This window comes from Hippocampus bargibanti, linkage group LG17 (genome assembly GCF_051943395.1).
Source record: "Hippocampus bargibanti isolate YZ-2025 linkage group LG17, ASM5194339v1, whole genome shotgun sequence".
NCBI lineage: Eukaryota > Metazoa > Chordata > Actinopteri > Syngnathiformes > Syngnathidae > Hippocampus > Hippocampus bargibanti.
The window spans coordinates 9,074,726-9,100,600 of NC_142750.1; the positions used below are offsets into that span (position 1 = coordinate 9,074,726).

General features: G+C 41.6%; 1 protein-coding gene and 1 long non-coding RNA gene across 4 annotated transcripts; one reads left to right on the forward strand and one right to left on the reverse strand.

Moving 5' to 3' along the window:
• Positions 1–3,539: 3,539 nt before the first annotated feature.
• LOC148885575 (uncharacterized) lies at positions 3,540–23,436 on the forward strand. Of its 3 annotated transcripts, none has more exons than XR_016118148.1 (3): positions 3,540–4,164; positions 12,910–12,991; positions 18,318–19,577. It is a non-coding gene; the product is annotated as an uncharacterized LOC148885575 (long non-coding RNA). The 3 variants fall into 3 exon arrangements; XR_016118147.1 differs by lacking the exon at positions 18,318–19,577 and adding an exon at positions 16,925–17,263; XR_016118149.1 differs by lacking the exons at positions 3,540–4,164; positions 18,318–19,577 and adding exons at positions 22,831–22,931; positions 23,299–23,436 and having other exon boundaries at positions 11,385–12,991.
• uncx (UNC homeobox) lies at positions 22,962–25,476 on the reverse strand. Its single transcript, XM_089019511.1, has 3 exons — positions 25,176–25,476; positions 24,741–24,916; positions 22,962–24,079 (listed from the first exon to the last, which is right to left on the reverse strand). Exons 1-3 carry the CDS (start codon positions 25,450–25,452, stop codon positions 23,219–23,221), a joined length of 1,314 nt encoding a protein of 437 aa, XP_088875637.1. The 5' UTR covers positions 25,453–25,476; the 3' UTR covers positions 22,962–23,218.
• Positions 25,477–25,875: the final 399 nt, after the last annotated feature.

Genomic DNA, 25,875 nt, shown 5'->3' on the forward strand with positions numbered 1-25,875 from the left:
TTGGATTTTATTGGTAGACCATTTGGGTTGGTCAAAGATAGTCTTTCGGGACATGACCCCACGTTGGCTGTGGGACTCCAATCTTGGGTTCTCTTGCCACAATGCAAGGTGAAAGGTATATATTGGAGGCCCATGGGAAATCGAGTCGTGAGACTCGGGCCATGTGGACTACAATGCAATGCTTGTCTCCTTCGGGCATGGACCAATATGCCAGTTTGGGGCACTTGAACCTGTGGTTGATTGGTTACGGGCTACATTGTGTGGTGCAAAAATCGGTAAGAAATTATCCGTCCCCATCGCACAGCTGCAGCGCTTCTTCCCACCAGGATCGCCGAGCGCCAACGCCACTAACCAGCATCGGATGTGGTAATCCTTCATGTTGACAGTCACCACACACTCAGAGACATCAGAGCGGCCATGCGCCGCACTCTTGAAGAAAAGAATAAGATGCTCCCCCTCGTCCTTGTCGGCGACCCTTTTTTTATTTATTTTATTTATTTTTTAAAATAAACATACTGTGCTGCCAAAGCCCTTTCATATGATGAAAAGGGCGACAGTCCACTAATCTATGAATAGGCCACCAGTGGCAAATGTTATCTCCGTGCGGCATAGCAGGTTCAAGCCCATTCGGCGCCAAACCCACTCCACCCCCGTTGCCTCGCAGACCAGCGCTAAAATGATGTCACCCTAATCCTCAAGCAGGCCTTTTGTTGCCCGGGCTTGCAGGTGACTGCTTGTGTGAGCAAAGAGCATTGCAGGGGCAGCAATGAGAAACGCGGATTTATTGTGGCGCGTACAAATGCAGCTTTGGACACTCGCGCATTGTATGTCCACACGTGAACTCACGGGGGAACCGGTGGTCTTGAAATAAAGTGGCAGGACGTTTCGTTTTCGTCATGAAGAAATCATGTTTGATTGGCAGATTTAAAGTACAACCGTTGTGTGGACAAGTTGTGTCCATAATTTGTAAAATCACTTCAAGTGACTTCTACTGAGCGTATTTTACAAAGATTCCACAGCATATAGCTATATTTTACGTTTTAAGACTCGCACTGAATATTCCGACGAGTCCGTACGTGACGTCACTGAAGGAACGTCACTGAAGGAACGCCCCTGACCGAAAAAAGGACACATTGTAACAGTCCTTCCATCACGTCAATGCATTTTGCTGTGCTTGTTTGGTCTGAAAACGTCATGTTGCACCAAAAAGAGCCAGAAGAGGGCGACCAAGCTCCATATAAGGAATTTATCAGCCCGTGGAAACGGGCTGATTAATTCCACATAGGAGCTCGGTTGCCATTTTCGGCCTCTTTTTTTGGTGAATCATTTCCCCCAATGTTGTCTCAAAATGGTACGGAATAAATTCTTTAATCGATTGCAAACATGCATGCTTTCCTCTTCAGAACTATTTGAATCATATTCATAACTGGATGTGTAACAAGAAAGCATATTCTCCGAATCTGAAGCCATTGTTTTGATTCTCCAGCAATGCAAGATGTCTTGGCGTGACATCACGAACGGGGGCGGGACTTTCTGAAAATGCCCAATTCGCAGCTCAATTTTTTGCAGATTTTGGACACTTTCAGTCATTTTTATTGGTGTTTTGCATTTGAATAAAAATATCATACTGCGTGTTTTGGGTATTTTAGATGCTATAAAGCGTTTTTCTGATGCCAGTTAATAAACAAAAACGTGACGTCGGTTGTCCTTTAATGGAGGTTTGCGGTAATTTGTACTAGAGCGATAAAACATATTTTTTTACAAAACTTTGTGAAGTACAGATGATAGCATCAAAAAATCTTATGCTATGGTGGACAAGTGATCAAAAGTCATTCGTGGCATTGCTTACTCTAGCACACTGGTCTCAAAATCAAGGCCTGGGGGCCAAATCTGGCCCGCCACATGATTTTATTCCGCCCATGTAAGCAAATTAAGCATGTCAAGTGCCATGATGCTTGCTTAAATCGGAACCAATATTTCAAATTGTCCTATGTAAACCACATTAATAGTCATTATCTTGACTTCAGATTTGAAAACTAGTTATTCATTAATTAGTTCTGCATTCTGTATGCAATATGTGGAGGAGACAAAACATTCCAATGGCCTCCCCAAATTCATACCGGCCCCTGAGACAAAACCTTAACTAAATTGTGGCCTGTGGCAAAAAATGAGTTTCACATTCCTCCTCTAGCAGTATCCAAGCAATATAGATATAATTTTAAGAACATATAGACCCAATACACTACTGTAATGTAGGCCTGATGGTGGTACTTTTTTGTAGTTATTTAATGACATTTATTTATTTTTTATTTTTTGGTACTTCAAGTTTGAGAAACAAGAAAATACATGCAAGAATTATATCAGAAATGGGTGCAAAGAGCAGGTAGTTAGTGAGTGCGATCGGGTCAGTGGTAAGGGCCTGCTTTCTGCTTTCAAATGACTCGGATTGCCGTTCTGATCCCGAGAGCAAAATCAGTTTCTGTGATAACACTCTTATAATTGATTGCGATAGAGATATTGGTAACTTAAAAGCGTTTTTTTAAGTACCCTGTAGATATATTGTGCAAATTCCGCAATTCAGCGGTGCCTATACAAGAACCCAAAAAGAGAAAAAGTTTTCTTTTTTGTATATTTATTTCTTTTTAATTGGACTTACATTGCCTCAGACGGGGTCAGTTGCGGATCTGCATTTGAGGGCCGACTAATTCAGGGTAGGAGGTCCGAGGGAATTCATCGGACGCTCAAGGACGAAGAAATAAGATGTCCAGAAATTAGACAGGATTAATTGAAACACGTAATTACTTTCCGAGGGCATAAACATCTCAATATCAATTAAAATGAGTTTCCGGTGCGCTCGGAGGATACGAGTTGCAGCAGATAATTAGACGTGGAGACTGACGGCTCAACTCGCCACTTCTCTAACGTACAGTAAAGCTCCTTAATTGAACACTGATGATTTAAAGCGATGAATAATACATGTTAGGCTTGTCTCTTGCATTTTTTTTTCACCTGTTCCGCGTCCGCGTTCCAAGTCGCCGATTCAGAGTTGAACAAAGTTGAAGGTTAGACAGATAAAGCAAAGTAAATTCAAGGGGGTACATGGGGGGCGGGGGGTTATAATTCAAGTTTCTCAAATTATGGAGCGCATATTAAGCAGAGTTATATGACGGAAGCCAACAGGGAAATAATATCCTCCAGTTGCTACGTTCGTGCTACACGGTCGACTGAGTAGATAAAAGCCAGGGCTAAAAAAAAGGGAAGAAAAAGCGAACGACTGAGGAAATATTTTAGAGGTATAACATTGATTGTTATTCAAAAGGGACACCCACTTCAGAGAACGCTGGCAATGGGGCCTGTCTGTCATCTTACACAAGATCACACTTTAATAGCTAATATTTATTCATTTATCAATCACTTTTCTCAATCCAACTCTATTTTTCTGGAAGTGGGGGGTTATTCAAGGGCCCCTTTTGTTTCCACTGTAACCCCCCCCCCCCCACCCCCCACCGTTCCCCCCTCGCCCATTTCTCTGGGAAAAGAGGTCCAGTCATGAGCCATTTAACCAGGGCGAAAGCAGAGATCGCCCCCATCCCTTCCCCGCCACCCTTGCCCGCCTCTAAACGGGTCTTTCGGAACCCATCTAGGAAGCGCATTGGAATAGCGGAGTAACAAATGGACAGTGGAAGCGGTTTGTAATGGTGATTAGGGTTTGAAATTGGTTCAGATTTACAGTGTCAGTCAGAGATGGAGGCAGAGGAATAAGCAGTCTAAGCGGTCTAATGGATCCATCAGCTCGCTCGGGCGGCTCAGCGGGCCGAGCGAGGTCACCAGCCATCCGCGAGTGCCACAATAGCACTTCAATTTTGTTAGGAAATGTATCAATTTAACTGACTCCAGCGCCACACTGGAAACCTAATGAATCTGGACTCAATTTTCCAGCACACTGATTCTGGCAAAGCGGAGGAAACAATGTCGGTGGCAAAGCGGTGAACCCATTGGCTGACGAAGACGCCATGGCAAGTCCCAACCCCCTCCGGAGACCACCACCCGTGTTCCCTACCCCCCGCCGCCGACCCAAAGAAAACAAGGGCGGCCCCGGCGTTTATCTAGCGATAGCTGCGACACCCGACCGCTGTCACTCACGTAACAATTGCGTCATTAAAGGTAAATTGGCTTCGATTTCAGCGGGACGATAATGCTAATTGAGTGGCAAAACATAATGCAGGCAAACTGTTGTGCGGCGTCAAGGGGCGGAGGGGGACAGATTAAACAGCCGCACAATAGCGGGCTGTGGGCGCGGCAGATGTTGCTTTGTGTCCACGACTGAATTGACATATCTCTTGCTTGTCAGGCTTTTTCAAGGGGACTCACAGGGCCAGCTGTCCCCCCCCACCCCCCACGCACACACACGCGCCAGCCCAATAAAGCAGTTAAACAGTTTGAAGACGAGCAGGAAAACGTGCCGCCCAGTAATTAAACGCTAGCGCCCACGCCACCCCCGCCACCCCCGCACTATCGACCTGGCCGAGCAATGCCTGACGGCCGGCTAATGAGGCAACTTTAAACTCTACTTGCACCGTTTACTGTACATTATGTCCGAATGTAAACAAACTGTTGATCCAATCGACGTCCATATCGACAGGAGCAGCAGATCCCAAAGCAACAGGTGGCGCTATAAACCTCATCTGGGCGTTGTTTTCAGGCAAAAATATTAAATGTAGACCCGCACCTCCAGCATATGTTGGAATGTTGACATGCAGATGGGTCCGATATTGAACTAAAACAAAAAGATTCTAGATCCACATATTTGTCAGTTTGATATTTTTTTTCTCATCATTCTACAAACTTTTGCAACAAAGCCAGTAGCCAAGTCAAGGCTATTTGTGAATTCTTGTGAGTCTTCCTGCGCATCGCTCAGTTTGTTTCAAACCTTACATTCAAGGCCCTGCATAAAAGGCTACAATTCTAGAATTGCAGCTTTTATTAAAACAAATTTAAAAAAGAAAAATGTTCATCACACAGGAAGATTTCGCTGAATGAATCAACATTGTAGATCAATTCGAGTAAAATCATTTCTATGATCATAAATAAAGAAAAACACGATTTGCAAGGTGGTGGGTGGTGGTGAACCCCAAAAATGCAGGAAGGACGGAGTAGCATGGTGTATTTGACAAATTGTATTAAATAAAGTCAGCCGGAACAAAATCTCAAACAACAAAGTCTTCAGAACAGAAATGTCCAAAGAAGCAAACAAAACCATGAGTCAAACATGACAAGACAAAACAAACCTGACATGGTGAAACAAACAATGACCCGACACTGAATAGTCATGCCGGGAGTCCTTTTAACTGCCACTGATTAAAATGACCTACACCTATGCAGCTGCAGGCGGGGCACTGTAGAGTGCCACCCGTTGGTTGCAATCTGAAACGTGACACACATAAAAATAAAAAAAATATTTTTTAATATTTCCACATATCCTCAAGCCTAACAGCCTTATGTTATTATGTAATCATCATAAATATATTATTATTATTATTATTATTATTATTATTATTATTATTATAATACTATTTTAATCTCTCAAGGGAACTGGGTAAACACCATCCATCCCATGATCCCTTTATATTGTCAAGGCTAAAACCTAGCAGCACCCCATTTTGGTTTTCAACCAATTTCTTCTGTGAGCCGTCCACAATCTTCCGTCAGCGTGTTATTGATACAATACAATACAATAAATACAATACAATACAATACAATACAATGTAATACAATACAATACAATACAATACAATACATATTGATGTAAATTGCGCTGTTAACAACAGCTGAAGCTGCAATAAAGCGCTTAACATGGACAGAGATCCTATACAGAAAATAAAGCAGTGACAAACTTAGTAGAAAGCACGAGGGAGTGAAACTAAGGTCAAGTCAAAATCATGCTGAGTTGAATGCCAAAGAGTACAAGTGACTTTTGAGACAGTTTTTAAAGATGACAGAATCATCCCATAACTGAGGTCAAGGCAGTTTGTTAAACGGCGTCAGCAGGAAGAAAATATTGAATCTAATGTTGCACAAGTAGATTATTTCAATTGGCAGCCCAGTTGAAGGATTAGTCTTTTTTCTTCTTTTGGAATTCTTTTGGAATTGTTCATTGAACGAAACGGGACACCTTGGACAAGTGAATCTGGCGTTTGTAGTGTACTTTTATGTATGCCCCCATAAAACTGTAGTGGGGCTTGTCAGCCGGCTATGGAGAATGAGAGACTGCTGCCCCTCCACTTGACCTCCCCATTATGCCGAGCACTGATCTCATTTGACAAGGCCGGCCGGAGCGGCCTTTCGGTGTCTGACACGTCTTTGGAGAAAATCCTCCTCAATGCAGTATTCATATTAAATGGTAGGGGCTGAGGCGGCTCGGGGATAATCAGCAAGTTTGGCGGTGGCCTTATCAAGTCTCTGATTGAATTGGTGTTGTCAGATGAAGTTTGTGGGGAGAGAGGGTGGAGGGGTGATTCCACATCCATTAGCCTGGAATCAAGTCGTCTGTGTTCACACCCACAACGGCGCAACACATTTTACTAACTGTGTCTGTATGCGGAAATACCAACACAAGAAAGAATGTGTTCTATGTTAACTCATGCGCTGTCATTCTCAAATTTATTCGGGAATTGAAAGAAAGCATGACGAGGAACGGCATTCCAGAATTTGTTTGGGTTTTGTTTTTGTTTTTTTTACGGGGGTGCTGTTAAAGTGCAGGTCAGACCTCTGGCAATGTTTTTCCCTCCCACGAGGGATCAACATTTGCGACTGTAAAGTGTCTTTCAGAGTTTTCAAAGGCACTTATAGATGAAATGTATTCTTATTATTTTGCACAGCCACCCCCATTTCAAGCTCAGATAACTCCAGACCGATATAAATTAGGTATTGACTTTCTTTCTGATGAAAGAAGAGAGAAGGTTTCTTATGCTGCATTGAATGTTTATGTAGTCTTAAAACTTAACATTCTGTGGGTCCTGCAATTTGAGTGAATATGACAATAACCGTGGCACTGGAGTGGACACATCTTTGCACATCGTCTGGCAGTGAATGAGTTAAGATTGAATCAAATAATACATGTTGAAATTCATTTTTTTTTTGTCTCAATTCTTTTGAGTACGTCGCAAAATCCCAGATCCGACATGTGCGCTACCCATATTTTATTTGATGCTAACTAGTACCCGTTGCCACCATTTTTTAATACAATACAAATGAATCAACAGAGCAGGCATCCATGTTTGCACTCTCTTTTGTCGGATCGAAAAGAATGGAAATTTCTCCCCTTTGACCCGTTTATCTATGAATAAATTACCTCTCACCTTTAAAATAAACACCACTAATAATGTTGACATTTGTTTGGCTACTGCTAAAGAAGTATTTCATTCAACTAAAAATGTCTCATTGGAATTGTCATTGGCGGTGCTTTTCTACATTGATATAGTGAAAGTTGACCACTTTTTGTAGCGTTGCTGTTTTCCTCCGACTGAGATGTCTGTCACTAAATTGCAGCGCTTGCCGTGAAACTTGAGTTGATGCACCTTTTCTGGCAGTCTATTACTCAGTCAAAGGTATTGTATTTGACTGACTATTATCTCCCGGGAATGCGATATTGGCCAAATAGAGCCAACGATTCCTCTTGGCCACTTTATAGAAGCGAGAACCCTGGTATATTACGCTGTCTTTTTTGTTCTGCTTCGATGAAAGTTGAAGCTGAGCTTTGTTTATCTGGTCAGGAACAAATAGATTTGTGCACGGGTCCCCTCCGAGAAGGGACGTTAGAGATGCCGTTTTTAAAAGGTTGCCACTGACTATTTTGTGTTTTCTCTCTGCCGACCCTCCCCAAGGTGCTGTACCGCGAGGCATTTAATGGAAGGGACTGGCGGTTTCATATCAGTAAGCCAAATCAAATAATGCAAGATGATTTACTCCCTGTGGCAACTAGGCAACGTGCTTCCTTCCATCCGGCGGCCGGGCGGCGGGGCTTGGGTGTAATCAGTTTGAAAATATTTCAATTATTGTGTTGATTTTAGTGGATTTGAGAGGCGTCGGCGGTGCGCCTCATCATGGCGCGTCTATGACCTGCAGAGGAAGGCATCGATTTAAACAGGTGTCAGAGTAGGAAACACGCAGGCAATTTAAATGGGAATGGGATGGCAAAGTCATCGAGCATTGTCGAGTGCACGTGTGACATCCGCCCGATGTCGCCGAATCAATGCGGCTCAGCCCGACTCAGGAGAAATCATCCATCTGCGGACCCCCTGCAGCAGAGGGATTGCTTGTTGTTGCCCTACCTTGTGGCCCATTTGGTTCGGAGGGAATAACAGCGGCTCTTTGGAACGCTAATGCCAATAAGGGATCCATTGATTCTGTCGGGGAAATCACATGGTTTGTTTTCCTCGATATTGCCAGTATGGAGAAGTCCAATGGGAAAAAAAAAACATCAATCCAATGTGTTCAAAATAATTCATGTATTTGTTCTGTTTACTTGAAAAAAAAGACAAAAAACACCAAAAGACTTTTTTTAAGAAGTGTTCATAATAATTAATGTATTTGTTCAGTTTACTTGAAAAAAAATAACACTAAAAGAAGATTTTTGAAAAAGTAATCCGGTGTTAAATCACAAATATTGGGGAAGAAAAAAATGCTACTACTGTATTTTCTAGTGTATAAGGCGCACCCCCAATAAATGGTGTATGTTCAAACGTTTTCAATATGTAAGGTGCACCGGACTATAAGACATCAATGAATGAAAACGGTTTTCCAAATATAAGGCAGACTACATTATAAGGTGCTACAGAGGCTTTAACGCACTACTTCTTCTTCAGGAGGAAATGGGGTTGTGACTGCTGACAGTAGTTGTGAGCCCTGTTGTGGCTCAATATTACTTCACATAGAAGGTGCACCGGCATATAAGGAGCAGGTTTACGTCTGTGTAAGCTCTCACTCGTACAGGAGTGGTCCATCGATGAAAAGGTTTCTTCAGTCGTCATCTGTACTTCTTTGAAGGTGTCGGACGTTTCGCTTCTCATCCAGGAGGCTTCCTTAGCGAACTAAAAATTTTCTTTTACTCCCCTTGAAAGGGGAGCAAAAGAAGCTCGTTTTATAAAACAGCAAAACCCTTACTAAATCGCCATAGTGGTGTGAGGTTTAATTTGGATCGTGCTTACAACTCACTTCTGAGATCATTACCACATTGGCTTAGTTATGCTGATGAGGTGATGGTGCAATCAGGCTCGTCATAGACCATAATCAATCAAGACAACAGAAATAATCAGTGTAGCCTCAAGAAATAGTCATCGGCTCCCCCCAACCTTAGAGGAGGGACCTATCATAGCAGAGGTCTGGCATCGCCACCTCTGGACAGTAGGGATATAAACAGTATACTGTATAGGTCCAAAGCTACCAGCAAAATTTTAGTTCGCTGACAAAGCCTTTTGGATGAGAAGTAAAACGTCCGACACCTTCAAATAAGTACACCGGAAAATACAGTACTTTATTATTGAAAATCATTCCACCCAACTCTGTATGTTAAAACAATACTCAACAATATTACTTTAGCAGCGGTAGTCTTGAGGACTTGGCGCTTTCATAGCATTTTCCACTAGAGCAAACAATACGATAATACACGTGACAAACTATTTTTACTTTTTGAGGCGCACCTAATGAAGTCTCCTTTTAATGTGGCCTATGCATAGTATCCCCCCCTCCTCCTCCTCCGTACCCTCCATCCCGTCAACTTGCCTAAAGAGGCATTCATTTGCAATTTATGCCCACTTATTTTTAGGCTCGGCTACAATGTGGGCGGAATGAAAACGCAGTGTGCAATCGGACAGAATAATATACTTAAGCACACGCTCACACAAACCTCTATCACCTGATTGAAGGCTCTTTCAAACACTTTGCGGTCAGGGGGAATAGTGGTGGGGTGAAGTGGCTATGGAGGCGGGTCTTCTATTTTTCAGTGCTGCAGAAACTCCTTTTTTATTTGATGCTCTTGTGAGTCTTAGCATGGGACTCCGAGGTGGAGGCTGGCGTTGAGGTGCGATCCTCTTGTTATGTGACAACACGGTACTAGGGGTGGGTGCAGGGGCGCAGCGTGTTTATATATCTGCCACCACTATCAATGTGGGACGTAAAGTAACATACTGCACCTACAGCACCCCCCTCACCCGGAGATTAATTCATTCACTCCCATTCCTGAATTTATTCGGGTAGTGAAAAGCATGACGTGGAGTGTCATTCGCAATTTTTTTAGGGTTTTGTTTTTTCTTGCAGGGGGGTGCCCATAAAGAGGTGGTCAGACCTCTGGCAATGGTTTTCCCTCCCACGGGGGGGGGGGGCAGCATTTGCCTTTTGTACTGCAGCCCCCGTTTCAAGCTCATATAACTCCAGACCCAAATAACTTGGGAATTAACACTTTTTTGTTGATTAAATAAGAGAGTCTAAGATTTCTTACAATGCATTGAATGTTTATGTCGTCCTAACACTCAATATTCAGTGGTTCCTGCAATTTGAGTGAAAATGACAAAAACCCTGGCACCGGATGGACCAATCTTTGCACATCGTCTGGCAGTGAATGCTCAATGCAGTTTTTCTCAGTGGGGAGGCTTGTCTGGCTGTCATCATAACAGGCGTTTCATCAGTCCACATGGAACGTCAAACAACAAGAAAATCCCAATTATCCATTCCACGTCATTGTGGTAATTTGATGCTAGGCGGTTGAAAATTGGAGAATTAGCCCATTTTTTTTCCATGTCACTTAACTGCAAGCGAACAATTTACCTCGTAAATCCAAATAGCGAAATTTGTGAGCTTGCCGACAAGGTGAATGTTATTTGAATACTTTTAACGCTGTAAGCTCATGGCGGACTTTGCCTTAGCAACATGATTCAGCAAGCTAGCAGACTTATTGAATATATGTTGAATTTCTGGAACATTTTAATTTCACTTGATATTTCATGATGACAGTCAAAGTGAAAGTCAGCTTTATTGTCAAATATGCTAATATGCATGACATACAGCACAGATGAAATTATTGTCCTCTTGGACCCAGCGTGAAAGGCACTTATAACGTGGCTAAAAAAGACAGACAGTTGACAACAGACAATACATGTAGATTGTGAATGTAAAGGGAGGTAGTGTTGTGTGTAAAGGGACATAGTGTAGTAATGCAAAAACAAAAACGGTTGAGGTGAGGTCGTGCAGAAAAAAAGAAAAATAGAGTTCAGGATGATAGTACAGCGTGTAGCGTGTACTCAGAGTTCGGTGAGTGTGGCAGTGGGAAGGGGCAGGGGGGGCAGGGCTGGGAGGGAGTTGAGACACCTGACTTCCTGGTGGCAGAAACTGTCCTTGAGGGTGGACATGTTATGTTTAACAACATCCAACGACAAACAAAAAAAAAAAAATCTGCATTACTGGGTGTTTATGTCTTTTGAACAAAATGTTGGTCATAATGTCATTGAAAAAAAAGTGTTTCTTAAAGTGTCACTTACCCGGTTATAATGGCGGCCAGCAATATCATGGGCATCGGAAAAAACGCCCACGTGACTTCTTCATATTTATCAATCTACTTTCAGTCTTTCACATACAAAGCAAAGAGCACAGTTTCAAAGGTGCTAATGTGTGCGACGGCATTCATCTCACTTTTGGCTGGTGAGTATATTATGACTCGCAGGTGTCATAATTTAATCGTCTTGTTTTTCTATTGCCTGTGGATACTTGAGCAGTCAGCAAGCTAGCTGTGTAAAATGCAGCCTGGCTTTAGTGCGTCACTTTCTTTCTTCTTTTTCTCTCATCTTAATTGGAAAGACTGGGGGCGGGCTGCATCCCTTTCACTTTCACTTGACCTTAGAAGATGAACCGCTGATAAAGATGAGAATCATTATCTGCCCAAGAGAACTCAGGAGGAATCATTTCCTCCTCTCGTGTTCTGTTCATTAATTTGCAGAGCCCCTTTAAAGATGCGTGAGCGAGCGGGCTTTTGTCGGCGTGGTCACTTATTGAAATTGGAATTCTCTTTAATTGGAAATTGCAGACGTTGACGCCTGTGGCGTACAAACGTTTATTTATTGGAAAAGTCATCTCTAAAATACTGTTTTAAAGATAAGATACATCTCAATTGATCCCCCCCAAACCCTACGCAACTGATTCACGCCAGACAATGCGCTAATTTATGCTAATTCATGAATGAAGTCCTAACCCGTAATTGGTGTCTAAACCCGCTATGCTAATTAACATGTTAATGGAAGTGTTTCCAAAAGAACATGTTAATAAAAGTCAATTATGAAATGGATTGACGTCAACTTACCTCAAACGCATGGAAGGATTTAATCACTGCGCCAAATGCATGCATCGCAATGTATCACAACAATGCCACAGGGGGATTGACCAATCTACTCGAACGTGTGCATGGCTTAGTTCCTTCATAATGCAATTCATCTTTGCCCATTGATGCGCAGATAAAGAATATATGACACAGTAGTGTAATAGTGAATGTGGAAATACGTTGATGCCCAGGTTATGGCCAAATATCTCTAGGAGAAAATGTTCGAGGTTTCCTATGATGTGCTGGTGTTAGCATGAAGCTAGCACAGTAAATGCGCAGCAGTGTTTTTGGGGGGTTTTGTTCTATATGTCATATGTAGACCCAAAAGAGTACACATGTTTTTGGATCGTTTGTTGCTTTGCTGGTTTATGTCAACATTACGCTTCAAGACGACCAGGAAAGTGGATGCATGGATTTCTCGAAAGTAGCTATATATCAGGTTTAAGCAAATATATGGTGGTGTCATGATTTACTTTGAGAGTTTTCGCTTCCTGGTCAATAGCAGCTAAATAAGTGTTCTATGTGTTAAAATGTTCCCCCCGCAGGTTCCCCTCACGCTGTCAATAAGGCTTGGGCCTCCTGGGTCGTCCTCGCCTTGGCTGATGGATGTGCTCACACCTCCGAGAGGTGAGCGCCATTGATTGTGTCCCGTTATCACCTTTCATTTGCTTGCTGCCTCTGCACAATAGGTTAGGTTTTTTTTCTAACTTATATCAACATGGTTCAACATTGAAGGTGGCATTAGGCCAGTGTGCCACAAATGTCTACATCATTGACCATTTTTGGCTCCTAAATGGAGCAAAAGGGCATTTTAGGTGACCGGAGCTCTTTCATCACTAAAACGCCTCACGGGAGGTTCTGATGAATGAAAAAACTAATATGCGACCAGCACTTGATTAAGGAGCACATTAGCCACAAATTGCTAGCTTCAGCTAGCTATCTGACCGCTAGCCGCAATAGATTCATACCAGGCGTCAGGAAAAAAAACGAAGCTTCATTGCTGGGCTTGCTGAAGCAAAAGTTGGTAATATTTTTTAACAATAGTTTTCATTTATTTATTTATTTATTTATTTATTTATTTATTTATTTGTTTGTTTGTTGTAATGGTGGGGCTTCAAAATATGTCTTCACTCAAAAACTATCACTAAAATATTTGGGTGCTATGACAACTATAAAACAAAAAAAACTACATTTATAAAGACATAAATTTACAAATATATCCAATAAATAAATATATAAATAAATATGTAAATGAATAAATACACAAATAAATATCCAAAGCGCACCAAAACATTCTTAATTTGAAACACACCCGCTGCTATATATGCCTGCTGGTTGAGAGGCATAGTCCCGCCACAAAAATAAATAAATAAATAAATAAATAAATAAATAAATATTACATCATAAATGTAAATGTCATAAATATGACAATAAATGTGGGGCTAGTATCAGTTTTGACAGGACCACCAGAGCTTGGCTCATCTGACCACAGCTCAGAGAGTTCAATGCAGACAGACCCTCCATTACTATAGTGAAATGTTCTTGGACTGTCAATCTCAACTGTGCCACAATGCTGCGTAATGCATCTCCCATAGAACGTTTTACATTTATTTCGAACATTTCAGGCCTAGTTGAACTGAACACTCACTACCCTCGGGCCATTAAAAGAAAAAGTGAACCCCGAGCGGAGAGTCTGCTCCTGTCGCTGAGCTTCATGACAGAAACTGTACATGTCAGTAGTTAGCGAGGTGTACCGGAGGATTAAATAATGTGCATGTAATGGTGAGATGTGAGGGCTTGGCCTTGATGGTGTTCAGAAGGTTTGCAGTCGCGCTTTAATTGTGAACGTCTTGGATTCCCTCTCGCATTTGCAACTCTTGTCAGGGCATTTTTAATTGCAACCAAAAATGTCTATTAGTCGAGTCTCCTTTCGGCGTGCACTGTATCCATTATGAAGGTCAAAGTGTGAATCGCACCGACTGACTGCAGAGATTCGGTCAATCTGTGAAGAGGCTTTGTATCAGCCGGTTTGTACAATTCCAGACAAAACTATTTATTTTTCTCACTTGAAAAGGCTTTATTTTATTTACTGTAAGATGAGAGTCAAATAGTATTCTCTAACGCATTGAACCAATTATAACACTTACTGAATTCACTCATTCAGCAAGTGTTTTTTTTTTGTTTGTTTTTGAGCAGTGTGGAAAAAAATGGACGTCTAACATTGGAGCCGCAAACTTCTCGACAAGCAGCGGTTTGGCAGAACAGTTCAAAGAAATATCAAGTGATTGCTTTTAGCTAGTTTTTATGTCACTCCCATTTGAATTTTACTGTCCAACTAAGCATCCAACAAAGAAAATTTCACTTTGTATATCAAAATAACGTTTAGTCCTTTTAGCTTGAAGCTAACATGCAATGCATGACGACATACACGAGTTTATTAAACTAGCATTGATTTTATTTTTTAACAAAATTGTATGACTTTTTACTGTTTGATTGGAGACTTTTTTTGACAGAGTTGTTTCCTCGTCTGCATCCGAATTACAGTGGTGGGCCCTGCATTTCATCGCTAGGCCTTCAGTAGTGCTACGTCTGAATCAATCCGGGCTGAAAACAGTATAGTGTGATTTACTACAAGTCCACTAGAGGGTACTATTACACAGGAAATAAATGACCAGCCTTTCTTTGTTCATTTTTTCTTGAAAAGTCCATCTTTAAAAAGGCATTAACGGTAAATCTCCTACCAAATCCATTTCTTCTCCTCCTTCAGGCATTGTGGGTTGACAAAACTGCGATTAAATCAACACAATATATTCACTTATACAGCTCGCTATCGATACAATGTGGTAGCTCTGGCCAATATGCTCTTGTCACTGGCGGCTTGTGATCAGAGCAGTTTTCGCCAACTATGATTTGCTAATGACAAGCCAATCATAGTTGGCGAAAACTCTGACATTGACCAGCGCTTGCAAGAAGGCTTTGGTATCTCGTCCAGTTAGATTTCTGACCCTGGTAGCAAATGATGGCTGAAATGTGATTGTCAAATACTTAAATACTAAAAGACACATTTGGAAGCAGCACAACAGGGGAAAAGCAATGAACGGAAGCTGAAAGACAATTTGGAATCATTTAATAAGAATTCATGGACAAAATATAATTAACATCAGTCTGTGATGCAGATAATTTTAGGCCAGCAGAGAAGGCTTTGCAGGCCTTGACGGTCTGCCACTGCCAAATTATGAGCTCAAATCTAGCAATGGCTCATTTAACTACCAACCACCGTTTGTTTTTCTCTTATTTACTGGAATCCGTCACATTGCGAGCGAGTGGTATGAAATGCATACTTTTGGAGAGTAAATTTAGTTCCTACCATGATGTGGTAAAGTGTAACTGAACTAGATTGAGGTAGGTAATAAATTGAATGCTCAGCTCTTATAACACTTTCCATTCAATGTGGATGTACGAGATGGCCCCTACGAGAGAGCAGCAGATGGCACACAGATTTAAGTCTTGTGCTAAAGCAGCCACACGCACACAAAGAAATATAGACAGCAGCGTATGGAGCAGTGTTTAATTCATCCTATCTCTGGAAGTTTTTCACACTTTGCGCTTTATTAACCAACATGGGGGGGGGGGGTCATTCTACGGTAAGTCTGCAAAAGGAAAAGACTTGTCTCTTTCATACAAATCACCAGAGCACAAAGCCCCCAATGACAACATTTGCACGATGCCAGGATTGGGCGTGAGGGTGTGTTTTGCTAAAATGGCTTATATGCTCTCACTCAAACACGGATAGCATTTGTTCAGGCAATACAAGTCATATTTGTAACGTTAAATCTTAACTAGGGCTGGATTGATAGGGATTTTTTTTTAGGCTGATACCAACGTTTGGTATCGGCCTGTGTTTGATACGATAACCGTCGGTTTATTTTAAAATTTTCTAACAAATGGAATAATGTCTTTTATTGGCTTCCTTTCACGTGTACAACAATAAAGATGTAAATTACAGTCAGCAATAATTTTCCTATATTATTTAATGTTATAAAACACTGGATGTAAAGCGCGATATAAATCAATATGTAATGTATTGTATTGTATTCTATTGCATTGTAAAACAGAGAAAAACAGGGGAAATGTTTCAGATTCGAGGGTGAAAATGCTGAAATGGCCTTTGTCCTATGTTGCAATACATTTTTATCTGACGAAAAAGTGAAATTGACAAAATTCTGCCAATTTTTTTGAGATTTTAAAACAGCTAATATCAGCTAATTTAATCGCAAAATCTGAATGAGTTAAAAGCACCAAACGTGACCACCTGAACAGTCGGTTCGTACATAAGCAAGTTAGGTTGCTTCTGGGTGTTAAGCCAAATTTCCACTCTTGGATTGTTCTTCTCTGATTGACTTCATCCCGCTGCGATAACACTGGAGAGTCTTATTGATATTTGAGGCATCCTGCTGGCTGTTTGAAGGCTACATGGATGTCACCGTCCCTCCAATCACAAGCAAACGGCTCGCCTCAGTTGATGCTTCTCCGTTTTTTTTTTACCCTTCTCTCTTGCAGCCTTTCGGCTATTGACCAAATGACAGTTTGATTCTCACAAAGCTTTCAAGGCTGCAGCTCAGAATGTTCTCCGGGGTTCTTTGTGTGTGACTCTGGCAAACTTAGTGATTCACATTGATCCGACAAAATAAAAAAAAGGAAAAGAAACGGATTGCTTACATCAATGGAGGGGCCAAACTGGGACCTCCAGGTTGGTTGCACTAATGTGTCCTTGTTTTAAAAGATATGGAAGAGAGAGACAAATCATAGCTTCTCAACTTTATCCAAGCCAGTGTTTTGTAAAACATCCTTTTTCACCATTTGGCGTTTTAGAACAGCAAGTTCTTAGTCCTGGATCACTTTATTTTATATATATATATGCCCAGAGTCATATATATATATATATATATATATATATATATATATATATATATATATATATATATATATATATATATATATATATATATATATATATATATAACGAACTTAAGTTGTGCTGGTGACTCTAGTCATTCATATATATATATATATATATATATATATATATATATATATATATATATATATATATATATATATATATATATATATATATATATATATATATATATATATATATGCCCAGAGTCACCAGCACAACTTAAGTTCGCTGACGAAGCTCTTCGGATGAGAAGCGAAAAGTCCGACACTATATATATATATATATATATATATATATATATATATATATATATATATATATATATATATATATATATATATATATAAAGTTTGACTTGAAAATGTATGTAAATTTGCTATCTAAATGGATTCATATGCATTGTCAGCATAACACAACAAAAAAATGTCATTCCAGAAAGTGATTGGCGAACCGCTTTTTTATTTGACGCTTAGATGTCTAAGAACAGCGGCTTTTAATTGACTCCACTTAGGGTGAATGTCTTATTTGGCAAGCAGTCTGCTAATAAAGCTATTTAACCAAAGTGAAAGCAATTACAAAGCGCGGATTTTCAAATGGCATTGCTAGAAAAGGTGCTAATTGGTGCATATATTGCAGTTGATCCATATGTGCAATTCTATATGCTCGCCGCACATCATGAAGTGTATTTATTATAAGTCAATGCCAGAGTTTTATCAAGCATTCTGCTTTTACAAAGTTCATAATGAAGTGGTCATGTGACATGTTTTGTGCTTTTTTATTCATTTTTAAGAGATGCTGTCTTCACCTGTTTAGCTGATTAGCAGAATGTGAATGTAAATATACAGTAAAGGAGCTTCTACTTTCAAAATGAATTGGTTCTGGAGGTCATGTAGTCGTGTGAACATTTTGGAAGTATACTTTACTATATAGTGAAGTATTTTCCATGAAAATCCCTTAACTAATTCACTGCCATGCCCAATTTTTTTTCAGGAATTGAAAAGCATGACGTGGAGCGCCATTACCCAATGTGGTCGGGTTTTGGTTTTTATTGCGGGAGGGTGCCGATGAAGCTCTGGTCAGACCTCTGGCAATGTTTTTCCCTTCCACGAGTGGGCAGCATTTGCCTTTTTTCTATGTTAGCACTTTGTTCCATTTCCGCTGTTGTTAAAGCACTATGTAAATCAATATGTATGCTTTGCGTTGTATTTTGGACAGCCGCCCTCATTTCAACCTCATATAACTCCAGACTCATATAATTTAGGAATTAACTCTTTATTTGATGAAAGAGGATAGTCTAATATTTCTTACGCTGCATTGACTGTTTATGTACTCCTAAAACTTAATATTCTGTGGATCCAGCAAATTGAGTGACAATGACAAAAACCCTGGCACTGGAGTAGACACATTTTTTGCACGTCTGGCAGTGAATGAGTTAATGGCTGCAGTCATAAAATGTGACATTTTCTTCAAATGTTATAAAGAATTAATGGATACATAACCCATGGAAATGTTGTTCGGTCAAATTAATATTAGTTTTATTTCAAATTGAAAATTATATTTTGGACCACCCATCACCACCCTAAGCTTGATCCCATCATTAAGTACAGATATTAATGCTAATTTTAACACCCCCCACGACCCCATTCCCCATCAAAAAAAACTATATGTAAAGCCATGATGTTTGTTTTCAACAACGAAAGATAATTTACACAACACTATTATTTTCTCTTTTAGTACAAAATGAACTCTCCGAATGGTATTTTAGGCAAATCGTTTTAACATGTTAGGGTTTGTGAAATTGACATTATTGCTTTGCTTTGCACTTCTGCCCTGATTTTGTACATTTTCCACACCCCATTTTCTATGTCCAACAAATTTAAAGGTAATTACCATATTGTCTGGAATATAAGGCGCACCTTCAACGAATGACATATTTAATAACCTTTTCTATATATAAGATGCACCGCATTATAAGGGGCACATTCAATGAACGACATATTTTAAAACGTTTTCCATACATAATGAGGCGCATGGTCAGCTTTTGAAAAATGTTTTTTTAGGTGCGCCTTATAGTGCAGAAAATATGGTTAGGTTTTAGAAAGTAATGTGATTAACTGTAAAAGGACCCTAATTGTATTTTTTAAATAAAATATATTTATTTTTTGATGGACCAAAACGACCAAATATTTCATGCAGATTTTGCTGATGAATTAGTTGCTATTTGTCTAGATGTTGTCTTTTGTCACATGTTTTCCCCCTGCTTGATTAAAACACTTTTTCATAAATCACAGCACAGATGCTTAATTTGAGGCTTATCCTAGGTGTGTGCGTGAAAGATAAGCATGATTAAATCCACCGGCACATTAATGAGGAGTGTGAAATAATCCTAAAAATGAGTAAAGGGGGTGTGGGGGGGGGGGGGTTGACTGAAGTTCCTGCAGCACAGGAAGCCAAATGTCAAGTACCATTTGATTTTTATCAAGGATTATTTTTTTGGGGGGTGGGGTCTTATCTAGGGAGGCAAATAAGCCTTTCTGCTCGTACCATATAATATTATTGATATTCCCTTCAGTCAAACGTAGTCATTTCTTTCTAAATCATACAGGAATTCCGCAAATGTTACCATCCAAATGGCCTTAATTAATTTGTCCCCATTAAATAAAACTAACACACACAGAGAGAGAAAAGTCTGTTAGCCTTAATTAAGCCTATGAGCAGGGAACGTGCCGTTGTGGCAACAGACAAGCCGGGGTTTTTAATGTGTGTCTGTACCCCCCACGACCCCCCATTTGGAAGCCCCCTGTCTCAACATGATAGTGCACGGCCATTCCTGCCTCTGGGCTGCCTCTCCTCCTCCTTTGAGAGTTCAAAATGAGAAATGGAAATCGTACCAAAAAAAGGGGGGTGCTAAATTAGCTGCCTGATCTGCACTTATTGCTGCAAGTACCCCCACCTCCACGCACCACTCATATTATTTTCCCAGATTGCCCCCCCCCCCCCCATTTTCCCCCTTCTCACACCTGCCCTTTAGCTTTCCATACTTGCTCGTAGACATTGCACATTTATCAATTGCGCGTGCACGTCGACGTATAAAAATGGATGCACGATGATCAGTTCAATTGAAAATTTGCTTTTGCTTGACAGGCCGACCTGACACCAACTCATAATTAGAAAGAAAAACGACGGCGTCCGCGATGCATAATAGAGCAAAAACAATTTACACCCCCCATCCACGAACCCCCCTCGTTAATGATCCCGCCGTTCAAATTGAAAATTTCTGCGGCTATACGGGCCCAAATTGAATTCATAAAGTGTGATTCATGGGCGACACGCCGCTTTTTCCGCTTTCTCCACAACGCGCAGCTCCCACATCGATTGATGGTGCTCTTCAAGTATTGCAGGCGTGCTGCTTCCGGGCAAGAAAAAAAAGCTTAACTACTTAAGTAAATCGCTAATTTCACCTTAAGGCCACCAATGTGCAGCCAGCGATACTCCTATTCAGCGTCTGCTAATGAATTATAGATGAACTGGGCACACGTCCCACATAGCCTCAGAGAGCACCGTGCGTGGAAAAAATAATATACACATTCAATTTTAGTGCAAATTGAAGCCTGGGGGGTATAGAAAGTAAAATGCACTTTTTTCCTCTTTCTCATTGTGAGACTTTTAACACACCTGCTCAACGTGAGTTAAAAACACTTTTTGAAAAAGATTGAAACTTTTGAGTGACACGAGTAGTGCTGTGTTCTCTTATTATTATTTGATGACGTATTATGGCTTTTCGGCACACTTGTGAACAAACAATTGTGACTGTATTTTTACATGACTAAGGGGGTCAATCCAAACTTTGAATTATGATTAAATTCCTCTACAATAAAAAAATAGCCTAAAATAATTCACAACTTCACCAATAGGACAATCATATATTATAAAATGGGAATGTTGATAATAAAATAAAATAAACGGAATGCAAGCTGCATATAATCCCACACGTGTTCTCCGTTCTTTCACCTTAATAACAGCATGCTCAAACAGCTGCAAGGGTGTCAATTTATGTAAATGTTTTTATATACCTCAGATGATTTAATGCCTCACTTTATTATATTTGGAAATAAAAAGTCACCATATGTTCATGCACCAAAAAAGGCTGTATTTGCTATTTTGTGCATTATTATTATTATTATTATTATTAGTAGTATTATTATTAGTAGTAGTAGTAGTAGTAGTAGTAGTAGTAGTAGTAGTAGTAGTAGTAGTAGTATTAGTTTCCACATGTCTTGGACATGATATTGAGCAATATTGGCAAAAGGAATCGTGCAGGGGGCGGTGGTGGTGGAAAGGGGTGGGGGGGGGGGGTAGCAGATGTCCCAGATCCTGCTCGTGCCTCCCCTGGGAGCGCCTTCCCTATTAGAATAAATGTGTTGTGCCATTGTAAATAGCCACGTTCGGCCCAGGCCGCCCCATTACAGCCCGGTCGTGATCAATAGGCTGATAAGAGCCCGACATGGACGTGAAGGCGACACAACAATGAGCGGATATCATTGAACATCTATCTTCATGTGCAAGCCCCCCAACCCACCCCCTTCTGGTCCACAGCCTCCGCCCCTCCTGACAACCACACATACACACACACACACACACACACACACGCACACACATACAGAGTGTGAGCTCATGAAAATGCCTCCCCACGATCCAATAATGCACACATGCACGCAGCTGCCTAGGCTATTATTTTCCTATTTCAATTTGACACCCAGGCCTTTTCATGCTAATTCTATTATTCCTGGAAGTTTATGTGATTTCATATCGCCTCAAATCGGTAATGTATTACCCAGCACCACCTCAAACAGCACCTCCGCCCCCACTTTTTTAAAGCTAAAATAAACCGTATTCCCCCGCAAAGTAGCCACCGGGAAAATAATTACTTTCATATCAAAACTCTGCAGGAGTGCAGCGGCTCTCTTTTGCCTCAGGCTTGTAACCTCATTTCATCTTTTGGAGTGTGTGTATATGCGTGGACACGTGTGGGTGTGTATGTGTGGGTGTTATAGATGAATATATTTGTTAAGGCAATGGACAAAATTTAACCTGCATTTCTCCCCAGAAGAAGAAAATCGCATGATTGACTGGCCCTATACCAAGAAGTGTAGTTGTCGCCTTTAATACAAATTTACAAAAATATAACACAGAGGCATCGCCCCCCTAACCCCTCTCACTTGCCTAAGTTGAAAAAAAGAAAGCCCTCATGTGGTCCTGATACCCGGAAGTGTTTTTAGCTTCTCATGCGGTGAGATCCTACTACCCTGAAGTGTTTTGTGACTATATTTGAATATAAAACGCAAACGCAAAATACAGCATGACATTTCCCCGAATGTCCTTTACGACTTCATGTTGCCATTTAATATTAAAAACACGTATACACGGTTCAAAACCCTCCCAGAAAAAAAAAACTTCATACGTGATTGACTGACCCTACACTTTTTTCTTCTTTTTTATATAGATTTGAAGTCTGAAAAATGTCAAATCTGACTCCCCCCCCCCAAGAAAAACTCTCATGTGATTGGTTGGCCCAACACGGAAGTCTTGTTTTCGCCATCTCAGGTCGGAGGTCTTGCTTTCGCCATTTAAGGTCGTACACGCGTCCGATGTGATTGTATACAATAGATTTATTTCAGAAAAAAGCTTCACATATGGAAATAAATAGTATAATCGTTCATTTTCTTTTTTCGTTTTTGTTCACAGTTCTCGAACGTGTTGTTTGGTTTTCTGACACGTTTAAAAGGATATCTAGACACTCACACTGAAATGAAGAGGAGAACCTAGTGTGGCAAAGTTGAGCTTTGGCCTTAAATTTAAGACGTTGTTGTCATCCATCTTGATTTCCGTGTTTATTCCGTATTTTCGTGACAGTTCTGCTGCGGTTCGACAGGACTCTCCTCTAAATGTTCATCCCCGCATTGTGTGTCAGGTGCATTGCCTAAAGTCCCAGGACTGCTTGACCTCGACCCCAACCGGTCCCTGTCGGGGGACCGCGGGGAGAGCCTCCTGCACCCCGAAGACTCAGCGGACTCGTGGACGTTTGGCGTCTGGTCATCCCCGGAACCGCCGTCAGGATTCGAAAGGTTTTTTAAGGCCGTCTGTGGGACAATGAATCCGAGCGGCTGCGTGATAGGGTAGAGAAGAAAATGGCCCTTCCCAATGAGGGGCCGAGATGTGGGTAAGGCCGCGGAGTTGCGTCTGGGTCTTGAGTCCGACAGGAGACTTTCCACGCTAAACGGGTTAAGTTTCTGCAAACCGGTGGTTCGGTTGTTGCCAGAGAACAAGTTCGAGCGGTGGCTAGCGTCGGACGAGTCCAACTCCGAGCCGCCAGCGTCCTGGTCCAGGTATCTTTGGTTCTGACTCGGCGTGTTTAACGAATGAGGAGCGGGCTCGCAATGTGGTTTGGTGAGGTCCAAACGCGGGCCGGCACCGTGGTCGCTGTCGGTAACGTGAGACAAGCCGCTGTCACTGTCCGATCCCGGGGTGTGAAATAGATCCCCGTGCAGGTGCTTGTTCTGAGCCTTGAGCAGGCGGCGCTCCTGTTTGCGTTTTTTCTTCTCCATGCGGTCCAGTTCTCGCCGGGCGATCTCTTCCGGGTCCATTGGTTCGCCGCTGCAGGTGGTCGGATGCGCGTTGTGAGCCGGTCGGCCTGGACCTTTCTTTGTGTTCTCTTTTTTCCTCCATTTGGCTCGGCGGTTCTGGAACCAGACCTGCATATAGGGCGAGAAAAAGCAGGTGGGTGTTTTTACACTATTTTTCCTTGAAACAAATCAATAAAATTTAACAATATTTTATTTAACGAATTAGCTAGTCCTACTGTTTTGTCACATACTTGGCTCTGAAACAGTTTTTTAATTGGCCATTATGTGCTGCGATTACAGACACATGACAATAACTGAAGGGTTATCATTGTCAACTATTATAGATGTTATTTTAATATATTTTTATATTTTCATATATATTTTACTTGTGGAATATTAAACCAGCAAACTTTAAAAAATATTTTAATGCCATATTTTTGCATCGTCTGTGTGTCTAAAAAGGGTCATATGGCAGCATTAAAATTAATTTAAAGATATTTTATGTCAGATGTGAGTGGCATAAAACGGCCTTTTTTTATAAACTGAATTAAGGCTTTGATGGCTTGTAAGCATACAATTTAAAACAAATGTGTAACTACAATGTATATAAAAAATATTACGTTTCAACAAGATGGTTGAAACAGGAAAAGTGCACATTAAAAAAGGAAATTTGAGGCTAAGCGCGATCCATTTTCTTATTTGTTTGCTTTTTTTATATAACTTGGAGATTGACCCACAGCACCGAAAGTCTATTACCAAACGTGCCGAAAGGAAAAATCCAAAGTTGTACCTGCACCCTGGACTCGATGAGGTCCAGTCTAAGGGCCAGAGCCTCCCTCATAAACACATCGGGGTAATGGCTCTCGTTAAACGCCTTCTCCAGCTCCTCCAGCTGCCAGCCGGTAAAATTTGTGCGCGTTCTTCGTCTCTTGCAACCGGGACTCTCCTTGTCCAGGTCTCCCGAGTCTACCAGCGGGGAGCACAACAAGCATACATATTCATGGTATGAAACATCTGGCTGGATGTGGGGGTTTACGTCTGCCTCCTTGTTTACAAAAGGAGCAATCGTTTGTTTTCATTTAGGGTCATTCTTTGCGGTGTTTTTTTTTTTTTGTAGCTAAGTGAGATGCGTGCATGAGAAGGGAAACGACGCTGCTTATGCTCGCCATGCGTGACAATTGTTAATTTCCCCAACAACCGCGCAAGCACCGAAGCGCTCTTCTACCTGTCAGTTTGTACGGCTGATTGTCTCCGTTTATCCCGCAGCCAGACGCCAGCAAGCCGCCGGAACCGCCCACGGACGCCGCGCACGACCCATTGAGTAATCCGTCTATGGTGAAGGGGACAGCGGTGGCGGATTGGAGCTGGTGGCCCGCGGCCAGCTCGTAGACGTGATGGTGGCTCAGGTGGTACGGGAAGCCCACCATGCCTCCACCGCCGCCGCCGCCGAGGGTGCCTCCGAACTGGGCGTGATGCGGCTCCAGTATCCGGCTGTCCATCATCCCGCGAGCGTCTGCTGGTGGGCCGGTGATGGGTCTAGGGGTGGGATTGTTATGCTTTTTTTGTGGGGGGCGATGGGGGAGGGGTAGTTTATGAAGCACCCAAAAGCGAATCTGGCCGACGAGGTGGGGGCATGATGTGTACAAGGCAGAGATGAGCTCCACTTTATCCACATGAACCTTCCCCGATAATTAGCCCGAGCTTGTGAGGGAGGGAATCCGAGATCCAATGAGAGGCGGAAATAGTCGATGACGTCACAGGTGCGTCCCTCCTCCCCACTCCACCCCCGCTCCGTATCGATTGCTAATTAAGGCTGACATCCACCTCAATAAACAATATCAGAGCTGTCACAACAAGACAAGAGGGCTTTGATAAGAATTACATTGCAGCTTACCACCGGATGACCCACCGGGAGGAAGGGCTGC